The sequence below is a fragment of the Macrosteles quadrilineatus genome, unplaced genomic scaffold, assembly GCF_028750875.1.
Source record: "Macrosteles quadrilineatus isolate MER2022 unplaced genomic scaffold, UCM_ALF_1.0 Scaffold_2__2_contigs__length_208266976, whole genome shotgun sequence".
Taxonomy (NCBI): Eukaryota; Metazoa; Arthropoda; class Insecta; order Hemiptera; family Cicadellidae; genus Macrosteles; species Macrosteles quadrilineatus.
Genome location: NW_026542595.1, coordinates 195,406,733 through 195,426,167, shown reverse-complemented (window position 1 = coordinate 195,426,167; position 19,435 = coordinate 195,406,733). Strand labels below are relative to the sequence as shown.

At 40.1% G+C, this 19,435-nt stretch overlaps 1 protein-coding gene across 1 annotated transcript; it reads right to left on the bottom strand.

Moving 5' to 3' along the window:
- Positions 1–10,796: 10,796 nt before the first annotated feature.
- Positions 10,797–16,695, bottom strand: LOC128985248 (uncharacterized). The gene is made up of 4 exons (XM_054404639.1): positions 14,765–16,695; positions 13,337–13,409; positions 11,561–11,768; positions 10,797–10,918 (listed from the first exon to the last, which is right to left on the bottom strand). The coding sequence occupies exons 1-4, from the start codon at positions 16,693–16,695 to the stop codon at positions 10,797–10,799; spliced, it is 2,334 nt and encodes a 777-aa protein (XP_054260614.1).
- Positions 16,696–19,435: the final 2,740 nt, after the last annotated feature.

Sequence of the window (19,435 nt, the reverse complement as noted above, 5' to 3'; positions counted from 1 at the left end):
TTTTATTTATTGAACTTAAAAGGCAATACGTCATGATGGGAAAATCCATCATTCATTGATAACCGAACGTCTTATATTCTGACATTACTGTTGACTCTTCATTAAACTCTATAGAAATCCATACTACCAAAGGTCTTCAAAGGAACGTGATAACTTAAGAGTTTCATTAATTTTAGACTCGCTATTATAAATCATGTGGAGTTTAAATATAGATTATGGCTCGAAGTTTCTCTCACTGACGGCAAAATGAAGACAGATAACTTGGGGAGGGTTTCCTGTGATGCCGCTTCTACGAGTAAATATTTCTCAGTTTAAATGAAACGAAACTTTAATAAATGTAAAGTACGTTTGAATAAATTGCAAAACAATGATCTTTTTGGTTATGAGGACAAAAATCTGTCTTTTTTTTCCACCAGACGATTGATGAAAGGAAGAGAAAAATATTTTGCGTTTAAAGGATTGCATTAGTTAAATGTTTCTTTAAACGATGACATAATTGTAGTTGTACAAGTATATTTACCTTATTTGTCAAACGTGAATAATTATCAGTAGGCTACCCAGCTCTTCAGGCCACCAATCAGAGAGCAGCATTTCATCCCCACCCCTCCCTCTAAGCCACGCCCCCTTTTGTCCCATGTGGTCGCCCTCTGGTGTCCCACGTGGTCTAACCTCACTTTCGTGCCAAACATCTAACCTCACTTTCGCGTTAAACGAAAAAAATCACCTTCCCGCCAAGTAACATAACCTCACTTTCGCACCGATTCCCGTTAAGTAACATAACCTCACTTTCGCGCCAAACAAAAAAACCTCACCTTCTCGCCAAACGAAAAAACTTCCCTCCATGTTCCTAACAAATAGTATATAGAAAACTTGTTGTGCACCCTTTAGGACAGGGTTTGGGACTGTCCGAGTGTCTGAAGGACACCCCCAGGTTCAGGTATTATATAGTATTGTACTTATATCCAGAGGAACTGGCTTAGTATTATACCATATAATACCCCCCTCCCTTATTTTGAGGGTGCACATGGAATTGAAAACGCAGCTATAATGTTACAAATATTTATTCTACACATTACTAATTTATAAAGAATTGAGTGAAGAGTTAAAACTACTGACCACTACAACTACTGAACTATATGCTAAAAACTAGTGTTTATAGATAAGCACATTTGGGGAATTCCCCACCATCCCCGTACATTTAACACTATACAATTTAGAGTTTGTGAAAAATTCTAGATCCTCGTCTGTGAGGAGGCTGGTGAACCTAGAGGGTAAAAATGTCACCCTCTCCTCGCCGGTAGATGTGGTGATGTGTAGTACGATCACCATGGTTCCGAATCTCGTGTTGATTCGTCTAGCAGACTGAATTTTTGCCGGCTCGGCCAGATCTTTGATGGGGACCTTCAAAGGGGACGAGAGCACCTAGCAAGACGACAGCTTTGCAGAAAGATCCATCTAAAAGCATATAATATTGTCCTAATAATATTGTCTGGATAGCCGAGTGGTTATAGTGTTTGCCTTCAAATCTGGACGTTGCTGGTTCGATCCCTAGTCGATCCCTAAAAACTATGGGAACTATGATGTACTAGTATTGCTTCCAACGAGTCTCGGATGTCTTCCCAAATTGCGGGTGCTGTACGGATCATTTCTGGAACATTTGTATCCTCCATAAAGTGGTTAGTTAACCATAGTGTGTCCTGCAATTCCACTCTGACAATTTGAACTACTGTCAAGATATCAATTAGATAGTAACCTTCCGGTCGGCTACCACTCCATCTTTGTAAAAAGTCGGCCAGCCTAAACTCTCGAATTTGTTGACGGTCGGCTTCAACTTGGCACGATACACACCGAGCAGCAGACCGTCGCATCTGGAAACATAGGTAAGTGTTTATTGTATGCCTAAATGTATACTTATATGTATTTTCCCCAGTCCCGATCTCCTTACCCTAGTTCTTCCTGTTGAGGTTGATGGTTCAGGGTGAGCTCGCATCCATTGTGGAAGGACTCTTGGCACCCCTAAAGATGTTGATGGTTGGGGTTCTTGAGATCTTTGTACAGGGGTCAATGTAGTGTAGACTGGTGGAGGCTGGTCCAAGCTCACGCGTGAATTATTAGCCGCATCCTCGGCTTCCACAAGAGCTCTGTCAATCGGAGATGTACGGTCTTCAGCCATCTAAATAAAAACATGGACATGTTGTAAATGCAGCTTAAATGGTGGATAAAAGTTTAACAAAAATCATACAAATAAACCCACCGCTTGGATAACGGATGTAGCTCGCTCGTCACTTAAAAATGTTGTACTTGTTAAAATATAATTTCTGTCTCTTGTCCTAGGAGGGGTTTCTTCCTGAAAAGAAATTCAAATCAGTTTACATTTTAATGTGTGTTTTGTTTAGTAATTTATGTTACTAGTACTTACTCTTGGACGTTTTTCTGGAGCAGCGTCATAAGTGGACACTAGCATCAGTAGGAAAACACACACGTTGAGACGAGCCATGGCTTTGAGAAGCTCGCATGTGTTTTGTGCTTAAATAGGCACCCTTGTTCTAAATATAAAATCACAAGGGGAGATCCCCCTTTAGGTACTTTTGACAGGAGGGAGAGAACCCTCCAGGTACTTCCGCCGCGTGGACTATGGAGTACGGACAGTGTTTAGTGAAATTCTGGTACTATCCGATATTCAATAGATTCATTTGCTGTAGAGTGTGTAATTCTTTTTTGATTGACGGTGCTGATGAAGAATGTGGTTGGTTTGTTACAAATATCTGTGATTTGGACTTTGACAAACTCAAATGTTTTGTTTGTGGAGAGATTCTACCTGTTCTTTGGAGTTTAGACAAGTGACCCAGTTTCCACACCACGGTAAGCTGTTAGGCTAGGCCGTAGGGTCCCAGCGCGTTCTTTTTGTTAACCCAGAGCTTCACCAAGAGTCCTAACCTCTGGGGTAGGCTGCCCCAACCATCGCAGCCTACGGTGATGGCCACTCCATAACAGATTTGCCACCTCCCAATTTTTGGTCCTTTGACAAATGTAAAGGGTTATTTACTCGGTGAAGCCTTTCAATTAACCCTTTTTTACCATTGACAAAGGATATTTTACTTTTATATGTTTTTTTTGTCTCTGTCAACCCGTTCATTTTAAAAGTCATCAGGCCATTTACTAGGCGAACCGTTCATTTTAGCCTACGATATTTTATTTACTAAGAATGACAGAGATTTTTTAATTTTTTGTTATTTTTTTGTCAGATTATAGTCCGATGTGAGAGGGAAATTAGGTGACATGGAGGATAACGTAATGTTTTACGATTTTTAGGTCAACCTCCAAACCAGCCCCTGGACTTATGGGTTTTAAGCCTGCCTGTTGGGCGAGTACACATACTCACACACACACTCACACATAGGGAGGATAACGCAATGTTTTACGATTTTTAGGCCAACCTCCGTACCAGCCCCTGGACTTATGGATTTTAAGCCTGCCTGTTGGGCGAGTACACATACTCACATACACACAAGGAAACACCTCGAACTATAATCCGTTTTTTAATAAGGAACATCTCTATCCATGTACATTAAATGATTATCTACAAAATTACTACTTACATCTTGATATAAAACTACATTGTCCCAATCTACTTTATTTGCAAAGTCGTGGATAAAAGATTCCGACAACTTTTGATATTTACATACAATACTCCAGCACCCGTCAAAGTTTACAGCCATTTCCCGAAGAAAATATTCGGGGAATTTCTGGCGCTTTAAAATTGGAGCCCAGTTCACTCTGTGAAAGTATATTCTGAGCATTTCAATGGAAAAATCATAATGGGACGATAAAATTTCCCAATCTAAAAATCTACTAAATTTCATGACAAATTTGTCTGTTAGAACCCCGTGGGGCTCTTTGCTCTCCTGAGACAACAGTGACCAGGCGTTCTCCATCTCCAAGCTCATACTGACCGGTTTCATGGAGTGAAAGGTTTAAATAGTACTGTAGAGTGTAGGCTGCGCTGAAAGCGCACCTTTTATGGTCACCGGTGACACAGCTTATTCCCGGTAGGCAGAAATTGTAAATGGACGGGCCAGAGATTTCCCGTACGTTGGGATGAAACCCTCGCAAAAACTCTGCCTTTTCTCTGCCTTTTGTGTAAATAATTTTAAAAGGAATGCAAAGTGCTGTAATTAAACCTTCATTGTATGGTACAGACCCTTCATTCCAACGGATACCATGATGCCGAGTTAACCAGCGAGCGGTTCTTTGCATTTTTTCATTTAAATTTGTAATACTATAAGGTGGTTTGAAAATAATTTGGCAGTTTAAAGAGCCACCGACAACGGCCAACTCTTTAATTATAAATTTGTTATCGTTATCTGTGAAGGCTTGAAACTCAACTACTGCAAACGCCATTTGGCCACCTTTTGTACAGTGATATCTCGTTAAACAAACGTTCGGCTATTAAAGTAGGCAACTGATCTGTACACTCGTTCACACCGGAAAGGACTTGATTGATACACTCTTTGATTAAATCGTCCCGGTAAAAAAGCTCCCTAAGTGAAATGTAAATTAAAGGGAGGTTATTAATAAACATGCACCATTCATTCTGGTTGAGAGTTATAGAGTGCTCGCCGTCAGAGACGTAAGCATACTGATGCCCAAAGACCATGTTTACCCTAATATCCTCCCCCGTATCTACTTTGAACGAGTATTGGTTCTTACCCTCGAGTGCTAGGGTGACGTCATTAAAGTGAGTTGCAAGCTGACAAAATGCATCGTATGACCAATAAACACAACCTTTTCTACCTTTAAATAATATTCCGAGCCCTCTATTTAGAAAAATCCCCGTCACGACACATTTTGTTAGGTCATTATCCAAATGATAGTCTGATTTCAAGAAAACCCCGGTTAGTAAATTTATAGGTTCTTTGCTCTTGGGAATGAGCATCGGCTCTATACTTACATCTGCTCCCTGCGACGTCATCGCTCATACTAAATTTTCTTCAAACGGTTACCTTATTAACAGTACCTGTCAATAATGAATATGTCATGTGAGTATCATGTAAAAGTAAACAGTACGCGGACGTATTTGCTGTAAAGGCTGTACCCGACTCAAACTCTACGCGCACATCAATAGGGCCTGATTTTATGGAATCATTTTGCTTTGAACAGTCAATAACGTACAGGGGTGCTTTGTCTTTGTATTTTTCTTTGTCCACTGCTGGATAGCTTTGTTTCCCGTAGTACGAAGAATGGAAACGGAAAAACATTTCATAGAAGATAGACCAATCGCCGTGAATGTTATCATATGGATAGTACTGCGAATTTAAATAAACTTTAATATTTTTTAGATCGCAAGCATCAAAACATGACATGTCCTTTTTTATGTCATTCTTGCGACTAGTCTGAAATCCTACGATTACGTAACGGGGGTTTTCAAGCTGACTGGAGGTCTTTACAGTCCACGATTGTAAAGTGGTCTGTGGTACTGATGGATACTCGTGCAGTTCCCACGATCTAAACGGTAAATGTACCTTTGTATCTTTTTCAATCATCTTTAGTAGTTTCAAACGGTAAGGATCAGATACGGTAACGTGTGGTACCCTCCAGTATACCCCTGTAATTTCCAAAACTACTTCAGCAGCATTTGTACTGTGTACTGCGTTTAAATCGGTCGATGACCGCAAAAGAATCAATTCTTGTCTGACATTAGCAATTACACGCTTATAGTCCTCGGCAAAACCTAGCAACATGTGCAAAGGAACACAGAATGAAAACTCTGTAATTTTCTCTGTTTTCCCAGAACCTAACCAACAAGCGTTTTTTAAACTTTCTAGTTCACCCTGTTGTACCGATAATAGGTTTTTAATGGTTGTTGTTATACCTACATTTTTTATTCGATCGACCTCGACACCCCCGATTTCATATCTAATATCGTCAAAAAGAAACGCTACAGCATTATTGACAAGATGAACTTCTGCAGCAGTTCCATCCTGTTTCTTTCCGCTAACCCTGCCCACGATATGGAGAGTACTGTCAAACGGTGCAGTTATTATGTCCTGTTGACTGATTGGTATACGTATTTCATCGTTATTCTTAAAGGTCGATGAAGCGTACGGTTTATGAGTGTGAAACTCAATACCTGTGATTACATCACTGTACTCTGCTTTATTTTCTATGTCCAACATCTTGAACTTTAAATCCTAATGAACGCAAAAACTTTGTATTGGTTGATGTTAACCGTACAGTGTCTTGACGCTTACTGATGGGTAAAGATTTTGTAACCTCCCTAAATACCAAACCCATTTTTCCTCCTTATATGCAGTCTGATGGATATATTTTCGTTTCTCAAGTTGATTCTCTCACCGTTTTGATCTTTGAGAGTGATTGTAACGTTGTTTATCCTCTTGACGTTCACAGGCAAATAAATGATTGTGTTGGGTACCTCCACTATTTTATAGCCTGGACCCACGTTTGGGTAGAACTCGTGTATAACATGGCCCTCAGCTCCATTGTCATACGAACCTCGAACTATATTACACTCTACGCGTATTACGTTTACATTAATGATGCTTACTGTTCTGTCGGAGGTGTGTTTTTCACCTGCTTTCAAAGTTTTACTATCAAAACCCAGTAGAGGAGCAAGCGTGTTACTTTGTGTAAAATCAATAGCTTGGCTACACTTTATTTCCGATTTTAGCGTATTGTTATTTGCTTTCAATTCCAATTCCACATCCTTCCCTACTTTTTCTTTTAGAGCAGTTTCTAAATCTTCAATCTCATATGCCCCTTCAGCTATTTCAATCATTCTACCATCGCCGTAATAAAATTTGTTATTTTTACCCGCTTCAATATTTGGGATCGAGTGAAACGTCATCAAGTCTATAAGACCAATCTCCCATTCTCCTTCACTAACGTCAACAGATGGGAAGTAATCTTTTGAAACATAGGAACCCCTTCCACTCAAGCTAAACATTGTCGAGAAACTGTAAGCACAAGTGTCCGCATACAACTGAATTGAAATTTTGCTTCCGCTCGTAGTTATAGTAAATGTCGCAGTTACCAAAATACTGTAAAAGTTCACGTGGTGGCTTGAGATTACCAAAACTATCGAAATAGTACACGATATCTTTTACCTTTTTATAACACACCCAGTGAGTACCGTTGCCGAAACTAGAATCCAAGTTTACAATAGCCGATTCATTTTCTTTTGGTGCGCTAGGGAGAGTGTCTCTCATATAAACTCCTCTAAAGTGTGGTATACGTAGTTCTTTTGCATAGTGTAATAAATCATAATTTGTCAAAGGCCTTATCGGGATCGAGCTTTTTTTTTACCAACTCTTTTCTTTGTCTTTTTCTTACCGGCCCCTTGTTTTGGGTAAGGTCTTAGGTACAAACCTTTACCCTTTGGGTACGGTCTTAGGTACAACCCGCTTCCCTTGGTGGGAGATTTACGCTTAACGGGGCTTTTCTTCTTCTTTTTACCACCCCCTAACTTTGTTTTAGTCTTCATAGCTGTAGTAACAGCCCAAGCAGCTGCTTTTTCAGCCAAAGATGCGTCTGAGGATTTAAATCGTCGCCACGCGCGCTCGGCCAACTCAGCGTCGGCCTGCCGTCTGTTCTCGGAATCTTTGTATTGCGAGTACGCAATGTCGTGCTGTTTGCAAGCTTCGTCTAATCCGTTGATTCCCTTGTCACCTCTAGCTAATCTTTTGGCTAATTTTGTACCTGGCCCACAGTAATTATAACCAGGTAAGTGAGCTTCAAAAGGTAATAAATCTACAGCCTTGTTTACAACGGAGGATATAATACCTCTTCCTGTGACTGCTCGTCTGCGTCTAACCGATGTTTTCCTCTTGCCTGCCATTTTATAACTGATGACTAACAGATACTACAATGTTTTAAAAAGGTCATCCCATGTAGACTGCTCTCGGACAACCTGTGTTTTCCAATCTTCAAAACTAGGGAAACTAGCCCTCCCCCTGTTTATCTGTTTGTACAGTGTATAGGCCAGATCTGCCATCACTTCCTTGAGATATTCTTTGTTTACAGCATCGTTTAACCACCGTGGTTTACCTACGTTTGTCAGCCGTTTACTTTTAACGTCCCAATGTTTATCTTTATCGGGTAAAATTGAATTATTTTGTAGATATTGCAAGGTAACCGCATCGTGAATGTGGGCAGGATCGGACACCTGTCCTAACCGTTTATTCTTGAAATTCCATGCTAGTCCACCTTGTAAAGGTGTGTGATTGTCCAAGTATTGTTTATTTACGGCATCTCCTCCTTTACTGGGGGGTGCCACATTCTGAATAGCTGTATTTTTAACATCAAAAGCTCCATTTTTATTTTTTTGCAACGTGTTTTTATTGAAATACTCGAGATTTACAGCGTCTTTGTTGGCAACTGGGGAGGCAACATTCTGTATGACCAACTGTTTTGCATCAAAAGACCCCGCACCTCGTGTTATAGTGTTTTCCTTGAGAAATGATAGGTTAACGGCATCTCCATCCGCCTTTGGTGGAGCAACATCTTGCAGCCGGTAATGGTGTATCGAGTATGCGGTGGCGTCAGAGAACTTTAGCGGGGTATGAAGATCCATATATTGTTTTGTTACCGCATCTTTAACATCAACTGGATCAGCTATATTACATACACGTGTGTTTTGAGCATCAAAATGACCACTTTGCAGTGTCATACAGTTTAAAAGTGAATTCGCATGCGATCTAAAATTCATCGCATCAAGATTGTCTTTTGGATCGTCGACATTGCACAGACGTTTACCTTGCATATCGTAGCTACCATCCTGTGATAATGCAAAGCCTTCGCCTTTGGGTCCAACAAGACCCTTCTCCTTCTTAGTATAACGTCCAAACTTGTCTATGCCCATCGTGAGACTGATTTGTATCGACTGTTTCCGCTACCTTTTATGTATCCTGCTTCGTGCAGTTCCTCTACAATGTTTACAATCTCGTTGCTGTGTGAAGTATTTCCCGTTTCAGCTGATGCTACCAACAGTTTTAGTCTATCGACCAACTCGTTGGGATTATCCCAATGCACTATATCGCGAGACTTTGTACTTTTCCACGACATTCCTCTACCCTGTCTGACGGGAAACAGATCTTTGATCACGTGTCTGTATTTCAAACTACTATCACGTCTGATTTGATTGTCAAAATTATAACCCTTTTTGTGAGCATTTGAGGCAATCAATATACTTTTGTAAGCATTTAGATCGTCCTCTGTATACACATCGCTGTTTGGCAGTCTTTTAAATATAAGCTCATAGAGCCCCTCGGAAGGTGGGTATCTCGTGTTGTTAACAATAATGGTACCGTCAGTGTCAAATTCCATCACTTTGTTTCCAATCATTAAAGTATTTCCTCTTTCATCAAACCTTGGACCATAGTCGTGGTCAATAGTTCTATGTTTTCCACCGGCGTCTCGTATAAACTGGGTCATATATTTTCTAGTTAATGGGTTCTCAAACTGCTCTTCAATGTACTTGGATGCTGTTTGGAAGCCTAATGGAGACGAAACAACCTCTTCCAATTGACTAGTTTCAGCTCTAGGTGTTGATATGGCTTCTGGTTTAAACGGTTGACCAATGTAATCATCGTCATCACTCTCATAGTCCATTGGCTCTTCTTTAGAAAGCTGTTCAATTTTAACATCTGTTTTCGGTTCGCCTTTTTTCAGTTCTCTAATTAATGGTTTGTATTGCTGTTCCAGCAATTTTTCACTCTCCACACTGCCATCTTTAAACTGTCTAAATTTACGCCTAACTGCTTCTTTTAACTCTGCTATTTGCAGAGTGAGATGTTTATTCTTCCGTGTCATCTTTGATAATGAGCCTAAAACACCACAGCTAGCCTCTTAAGGCAATTCAATCTGCCGAAAAAATAGTGCACGTTTCTTATGTTTACGTAGGTAGTGCACTACTTCTTTCAAAGATATGCCCGAGGTAATATCTATATCTCGGTAGTATCTCTTTGTCACTAGATCAAATTGCGGAATAGTGTACCTTTTTGACCAATTCCGAAAAACAAACGTTCTTTTCCAATTATCTCTCCATTGTGGTATTTCCGCTACGGTATACCGCTCACTAACGTCACTTTTTTCCATATACCTCTGCAAAAAAGACATTGGACGCTTCATCTCATTGTGGTGTAACAGAAACGAGTTCAATAACCAAAATTCACTTGGATTCGCTCCAGTGAACTCACGCCACTGGTCAAACAGTTGACGATCAGTTATCGTATACACACCATTATTGAAACTTATTCCAAAACGTTCACTATATTGTTGTAATGTTGGCAACGCAGCCTTTAGAAATTCTGTTGTAAACAGTCCTTGGCACAAGTTGTTTACCCCGGCATAAGGTTTACCACGAGATCTCGGTAATCCCGGAGGTACCGGACCATATGCTACATTATAACTCACATCGATATGGCATTTCGAAGCCATCGCAGTTTTATAAATCGTCAGAGGTGATCTTATTGGTAGAGTCCGTTCAGTCAATACTATACATCTTGCTGCGTGGGGAATATTGCAACCGTATTCGAGCATTCGGAGGTAAATCTGGGTAAAGTTTATGCTACCATGAAGGTTGCGCAATGGTAAAACCTTACCAAAAATATCCGGAAACGGTCTAAATCTTGAAATTATATTATGGGACTCTCTAACTGTGCAGTTGTTCATATCTTCGTGATAGACCACCAGTTCAAGAGGAACTTTCTTTTCTTCGCATTTTTCCAAAAATCTAATCCAGATTTCACGGTTGTATGTACGTTCACTCGCAGATATCATTAACAAGATAACCGGAGGTAGTACAGCGCTCTGTTTTGGCACTTTATGTCTCCAACACCGCCTATTGTACTTGTGACCATGACGTCCTTTTCTACTACAATAGTTTCCACAAAACTTTTTCCTATCGGAATAGTAATATGTGCAAAGATTAGATTTAACATTATGAAGTTTGGTATCGTAACCTCTAAGGTCGTTGTAGGTGTAGATGTTAGCCATTATAACTCCTCAATGAAACTGTCAAATCCTATACGGTATCTACCTTTATTAGTGTCCCGAGTCTTGTCGATAACTAAGAACCCATGATTGTCTTTCCACGCCAGTGCACACATCTGTTTGAATCTATCAAATGGCATGTCGGTAGTGACATGGTCGCAATATATGTGTCGTAAATTCATATCATCCTGTTTGAATAGTATTAAAAGGTTTGCGTTGTCTCTGATAAGCTGCTTTGGTATAGCACTATACGTCTGACCCAAATAAAAGGTGTCAATATTGTTATGCCTACCCATAGTGAAATAGTTTGTAATGTTGTTGTGTTTCTCACAGGATATATCATCAAATATCATTATTGAATGTGGTTTAGCTTTATTTGGATGAACTACCAAGTTGTTGTCACCATATGCAAAGTAACCAATTTCCTTAGGTAGAGCCAATGGTAAAAACTGGTATTTGGGCTGATTCAGAGATTTACAGAAAATGTAGATATTTTCAAAAACAAGACCATTTGGATCGAATAATAAATTAAACACAACATTTGTTTTACCCGAGTTGCTGGGGCCTGAAAGGATCCCGCGAATTGAGTCTGGTAGCAGATGGCCATGTTTATTTTTAGATGCCAGACCCTCGCCGAGATACTCGTCATAGTTTTTTACCGTCAAAGGGGGACTCTGCTGTGCCACACGCATCGTGTTCAACTGATGTAGCACACTCACCCTATCGTTTATAAATACGTCCGGATGCAGCTGCTTGATCTACACGGAGCCGTCACCGGATGCTCTAAATAAGAATGTCGCTTTTACTAAGCCAAGTGTCGCTTTTTTTGTCAAAGCCAAGCCATCTGACTTTTATTTTATCTCCTTTCCGCTGTAACACTCTTTCAACTAAATATACATCTCCGGTCTTTGATTTATTTAGCTCCTGTTCATAAAACCCTCCCTTTAGTATTTCACCGTTATGGTCTTTGAGTACATATGTAGGTGGTTTTGTTGGTTTGATGGCGTAAATGGTGAAAACCTCGTTTGTCCAGTTTGGCAGATAGCCTTTAGTAAAAACTCTTTTATACTTACTAATCCTAACACTATCCCCCAGTTTAAATTTTGGTGCCAGCCTTTTTCCCTTCTTGTTTATCCTTTTTAATATTTCCTTTACATTCTTTTGTTTCACATCTTTTGGTTTCATACCAATTGTTTTATGTACCGAGTTATTATATCGTTTGAGAATATCAGGAAGTAATGACAACCATTCATATGTACCCTTTGCGGTAAACTCTTTCCACATCCACTGTTTCAAAGTTCTGTTATATCTTTCCACGATACTAGCTTTTAAATCAGAAAACGTAGAATAATGGTTAATTTTATACTTTTTCATGAGAGCACCAATATGTTTATTAAACCATTCGGTCCCCTGATCGGTTTGAAAGTGTTTCATCTTATGTTTTATCAAAATAGGTTCAAGTGCCTTGGCAACTGCCGGACCTGTCTTATCTTTTAATGGGACTGCAAAACCGAGTTTTGAAAAACAATTGATCATAGTCATAATGTATCGATTACCTTTATTAAACTTTGCATAAGGCTGCATCTCTACGAGATCGGCCTGGTACAAATCATTCAACCCTTTAAGAGTCACTTTCCGTCTAGTGTAATTTTTTCTAGCAGGTTTGTGTAGCTCTTCAGCTATAGCACGTCTGACATCCATTGTTAAAATGATACAACTTGACAGTGTATTGATAATTTATTAAGTTTTTTAGAAATGCTGCGGCCCCTCCACCGCCGCAGCTCGTGATGGCCTCCAAAAACAAACTAGTTGCCACCTCCGTTTATTTTTTGTTGTTTTACAAGTATTTAGTTTTTACAATGTTTACAAGTGACTTTACGGAAGATAAATAAAGGAGCCATGCAAATGCGGCATGTTTCTTTTGGGACTTTAAACTTTGGATACATGTAGTTACCTCTTCGCTTTAAGCGAGAAGGAAGATCAACCATTCTTCCACAGTCAATACATAACCTACTGGAGCCTCTAAAAGACTCATAGTAGTTTAGGGTTACATAACCACAGTTTTCCCTATGATAGCTCAAAACGTCCTGCCTTAGCGTTGATGGAAGATCAACACTTTCTTTTACATAAGGTAAAATGATAACGTTTGTGCAAATCTCCCTAATTGAAAGCTCAGACAGGGACAACATGATGGCAAGAAGGTTCCAAATAGAATAGTCTTTTTATTTGCCCCCCAGAAAAGCTGCGGCCCCTCCACCGCCGCAGCTCGTGACGGCCTCCAAAAACAAACTAGTTGCCGTCTCCGTTCCCCCAAAATTTCTCTTACCACCTTCTCAAGGATGGGATCAAGGATTGTAGACAGGAACATCTTCTCAATCTGGTCCAATTGTATAGACGTGCTGCACAGATGGTGCATCTATCTCTTGGAGTCTTAAATTTTGCTACACATACAACTGTTCCAAACCGTCGAAAAGAAATATTCGCTGCCTCTCCACAATCCTTACAAAACTCTTCATTGTCGAGAAAACAAATATAGTAGTAGACATAGCCACAGTTTTCATGGTGGTAATTGAATATGTAATCTTTAATCACAGGTGGGATTGCTGCTTGCTTTACAGCACTCAAAAGAAACATGTTATCAGTAATTGTTCTAGCTGAGAGCTCAAGTAGGGACAACATGGTGGCGAGAAGGTTCCAAGTGGAATGACACTCACCCCTCCACACATGGTTTACGGGCCTTTCGGCCGCGCCAGTGACCTTCATACATGGTTTAGAGGCTTTTTAGTCAGCCGTGCCAGTGACCTTCACATATGGTTTACGGGCTTTTTAGTCAGCCGCGCCAGTGACCACCATTCACACATGCACAAGGAGTAGCTCAAGTCCCTCCAGATTTGAGCGCCTCAATGTACAAACACATTCAAAAATAGCCCCACTCCAGTTGGATCTCAGCCACCATGTGTTTCGCATCGTGTTTCGGCTGGATATTCTCCATCAAGCGCGACGAGCCGTCACCGTTTTTCGTCAAGACTAGGGTGGTATTTCTTAGGCCGGTGGAGCCAATCTACGAAGAACTTCGACCCTTGGATCTCAGGCCACCACCGTTACCACCAAGAAACACAGAATATGCCACCATAAAGGTATGTAGTGATAGTGGAGAGGGGAGCGCAACACATGTGCAGCATGTGCAACATGTGTTCAGTGTCCAACATGATCTCTCTGATGCTGGTCGTTCATGATTTTGTTCAACATTATTTATATCGCAGAGTATGTGAATTTTTAAATTTGAATGAAGAAGACAACGATTCAGATACAGATTCGGAATTTGGGGTCAATTGGGGACCGGGAGGGTGGAACGGGTGGAACGAGGTGGATATTGGGGACTGGGAGGAGTTGAGTGACAGTGATAGTAGTGATTCAGGAGTTGAGATTTTGGTGAGTTTTTTGAATTTTAAACCCATATGGAAGTGTATCATAATTGCTACCATGTTTCCTTTTTGGTCCAGTAATTTTAAACTGTTTGACCTCACTGATTGTAACTATATTTCTATCCTTTGTTCGTCTGATTCTATTTTCCTCAATGTCCATTGTTTGTGCAGCATCACCAAGGACCATCTCTTTCAAACTGTCAAATCCAATCTTTTTAGAAGTTTTCATATTTAATGTAAGCCCTTTTACTTTACAAACGGGAATCAATTTTTGTTTGTTTGTTGACCACACGAGGTATGCATAGGTTTTTGGCCCTCCGGATACAAACTCTGTTATGTATGAACCTGGTCCATACTCGGCCAACTCATCAGTCATTTCCCCTAGATAATCTCCCGTGGGAACTCTATACAAACCACCCTTGTATACATACAATACAGAATCAGTATCATAATACAACACTTGACCACCCAAAGCATCTAGATGCTCATAGAGCTTCAATCTCGCTTGGGCAGTAGTGTAAGCTGCCAACACAACATTTACATTTTGCAATGGCTCCCCAACCTCCTCAATGTACTCCCAGCTAACAACAAGAACCTCATCATTGACAATCTGTACTCTATTTACATCAATTTCAGGGCTAGTTAACATTTTGAAAAGTGTTTTTGGGTCCCTGACAATCGTAGCTTTTGTCTGATTTTCACGCTTTTCAAATTTTCCCCAAAACGAGTTCAACATAAGCTTAGCTAACGACCTTAATCCACCATTTTTTACAATTTTGTCTTTTTCTAGTTGGACACCCTCTTTCTTAAAATAGTCGTCGATGTACTTGTTTTTGTCCTCGTCTGTTTCACACCAGCCCGGGAACCCAGATGCTTCCTGTTTCATTTTTAAAAATTTATTTATAAAGTCAGTAAACAACCCACCGTTTTCATATGTGGCTACCTTATACTCCCAAAGTTCATACATGTCGAGTACAACATAGCCCTTTTCTACAGCTTTACGAACTTCGTCCATGGTCCAGGTCCCAATAAGTGCTCTGTCACCACTTTCGTGGTCGCAATCACTTTGAATCTGACCATCTCCACAAGTCGCGCACAAAACAAACATTAACTTGTCATTCATTTTGGCTGCTAGAACGGGGTGATAGAGCTCACGAGGTGGAAGTACTTTACACTTTAATAGACCCTCAACATTGAGACCTCTCTGTCTACACTCTTTGTCTCCTACATAGATTGTCGGATGCCCTACAGGGTACTTGCCGTATTTACGTACCCAGGGATAGAGAGAGCATACATCCACGTATTCAATGGTTTCCCCTTCGGCGCATTTGTGATAGGTTTTGGCATTCCCGGTTCGGCCCCCAAAAAATGCTTGCCTCGGATTCAGAGGTAAATTGTTGAGGATCGGCAGCTTGTCTAGATGTTTTAGGTTTTCCGTCTTTTTTAACTTTCTAAATTCACATTCCCACATTTGTACGACGTTATCGCCCAACTTTGCTATTTTAGTTTTAGTCCGTTCATATCGCAAATGGAGTGAGTCAGAGGGATCCTCTTTCAAAGCAAGTTCACGGTAGTAGGGAAAGCATTTGGGACAGCCGTGCCAGTAGCAGCCTTGAAATTCGTAAATATTCTGACCGTCAAACCCATCTACTTTCAGTTTATTGATCTTAACTTCTTTTCCACGACCAGCGTGTTCAATTCTAACTCCACGTCTCTCCTCTTCCCACGATAGCCACTGTAAAGCAATAGCCGACTGAGCGTCTGCAAGCCTATACCCGTTTTTAGGAACGATGCCAATGGTATTTTTCTTCAAAAAGTTCCGACGGAAGGCCAAATTGCATGCACTGGCGATGGTTACAGCTTCAAGAAACGGGTCAACATTACACTCTTGCAGAAAAATTGAACGGAACTTTAAGCAAGCTTGGGCCAAGATATCAACGTCCGACATACAATACTCGAGGATTTCTTTCTTAAAGTCAAATGTAACTTGGTTTGCAACTTGATCATTATACCAGTTTTCAAAATCTTTATATGATTTTTCAAACATAGATTCTGGGCAGTAAAACTCCTTTGGCGGCATAGAGCCCACATAATTTTGATTCTTAAGAGTGTTAAAGAGGTGGGGGAAATAGCCTTTCTTCTTTTCCGGGGGCAAGTCAAAGGCTTTGGGCAGTGCAGCAAGAGGCATAGGGAAATAACTAAGTGAATCAACAAACCTCACATTGTCAATCTCCATCAAAATGACCTTAGTTCCCCGCATTACAAGTTTCGGAGTAAACTTTGTATCCTCCAACACATATTTGAGCAAAAACTGGAAATCAAAACCCTGCCCATTGTGTGCAATAACACATACATCTTTAAAATTTCTACGGACTTGCATCACATAGTCCATGAACTGAGTGACTGGTTCAGAATTAAACACTCGTGTACGATTTTTACAAGCCATACAAAATTTAGCCTCAATACACTGATAACAAAACTGTTTTGACACACACAAGTTCACTTGATGCAATTTAGACTCAGGATCTGAGGGCAGAGACTCATCTTGACGGGTTTCCAAGTCAAAGAAAATAAACAAAAACTCTTTAGATTTAGGCTTTCTTGTGTCAGGTTTCATATAGCATTTGTGGTTAGGTTCTTCAAATGAACTGCAAGGTTTGCAATATACTTCACCACATTTATGAGGCTTAGATCGATCTCTAATCCAAACCAATTTCCCACAGTCTAGACATTTCTTTACATTTTTACATCTATCAGCTTGATGCGCGATAAAACATCTCTGATTTTTATAAGTCATGTTACATTTAGGGCACAGAACACCACCACTCTCCACTACACAGGGAGGTGAGATAGTTTGACACTGTGGGCAAATGTTTGAGCAACGATGCTCTCTTTTATGATCGTAGGGTACATGACAGGCTTCACAGAAATAATTACAAACAAAAGCAGCAGTCAAACAATTAATCACATTGTAGTGTCCATTGTGAAACAACAAGTTAATTTGGAACTTAGGGTTCTCTACATTTCCCTCAAAGTAGACATCACGTCCTTTCCTGTCATAGTTGTACACGACAATTTTGTAGTCCCTCAAAAACCCCTGAAATTTTTCAAGTTCCGGGATCCCAGCTCCACCCTCTGGCATTTCAACCCTAGCTCGACGCACAAGTTCCTGAGCCCTGATTGTTTGCCTATTTGCCCTATCCTTTCTAACTGCATTATAGTCAGGATCTTTACTTACATTGGCCATAGCCACTACAATTGCACGGGGAAGACACAATTTATCTTTATTATTTATAACAACAATTCCCCGTCTTGCCTTGCATTCCTCATCAAACGTATTGTAAAACCCTGGTCTTACCCTTCCAGAGCCTACAGGAAGGTTAATTCTAGTGCATTCCACTTTAAAAGTGTCGGTTGATTTTATGGATTCAGAGTTTGATTGCACAATACCACCAAAGATTTGCCACAAAACGTTTTCATCAATTTCAGTAGCAGGCCGAAAATTTACATAGCCGGGTGCTTTTGATTTCAAGTTGAGACTCTCCAAAGTAAATCCAAGTTGATCATTTTCAAAAGCTTGTTCTTTCATACTATTTACAATTTGTGCAAACCCTTGTCTCAACCAATCAATCTCATTAGTCTCCGGAGGCGGATTAGTGAATTTAAATACTGTTTTACTTCCATACAATCTAAATTTATTTACATAAGTTTGATCGGTACTTATTAAAGTAACAGGCTCGACTACTTTAACGGGTTCAACTATTTCATCAGATACGTTATCAGCCATACTAACATCCATCGTCGTCAAACGCCTAGAGCAAAGTAAAAGGGACGCGGAGACACAAGATCTAGTGGGGCCACAGTCTGCGCGCGCACACGGCTAAATATAGCTCACCGATGCGCACTACAACACCGAGACACAAGATGTGGTGGGGACACAGCTGCGCGCACACAAAGCTGAATATAGCACACCGCTTGCACAATACGTTACACAAAAGAAACAAAGTTCACTTACCACTGATGTGTCATAAATAATCAGACTAACATTAACACTAGAAATAACTTGCAAACATAACCTCAAAACATCAAACACAAGAGCACACGTCCAACACATTCAATTGCCAAAAGCAAAGTGAAAGAAAATAAGTACTGAAAGTTTAAATAGAAATATTGACCAATCACACAACATATCACCTATTTATGACCATTCAGGTACAAGCTTATTACAACCAATCAGCAGCCAGGACACACGTCGTTAACACTTTCTTGTTTTGTTACAGAGCCGTGATGAAGAAGAAGAAGAAGAAGATTTATAGTATTTGTAAATATTTTTAAAAGTATGTAAATATAAATCGTAGATGTAGTAGCATTAAAACATATTTTAAATCAAACAATGTTTGTAATTATCCAGAGCACATAACTCAGTGGAGGTTATTTCATTTAGCAAGAGTTGATCATTACAGAGGTTTTTAAGTTGGCGGGAACCTACGCAATACGTGAGGTTATGCAACTTGGCACGAAAATAAGTTTAGACAACATAGGAGACCAGGGGAATGGCTGCCTAGGGGGAGGGGTGCTCTGTAATTAGCTTGGGCGTAGGAGGAGGGGTACTCTCTAATTAGCTGGGGCGTGGCCTAGGAGGAGGGGTGCTCTCTGATTGGCTAGGGGGCGTGGCTTAGAGGGAGGGGTGGGGATGAAATGCTGCTCTCTGATTGGTGGCCTGAAGAGCTGGGTAGCCTACTATTATAAAATTTACGATCATTTTTCAACTTAATGTATCCTTAGTGTGCTTGAAAATTCCTTCATCAATAAATAGTTGCTAACTTAAAACCCTCTAGGGCAAAACTTAGAATTGTCCAAATTTTACTAAGATTCCACCTTATCAATTAATTATTGACTCCTTATTGTAAAAATGCTAATTGATTTTCTCATTATTTTGACCCAAGAAATCACTACGTAAATTATGTCCCAAACTTTTTTAAACGCCCTTTATATATATA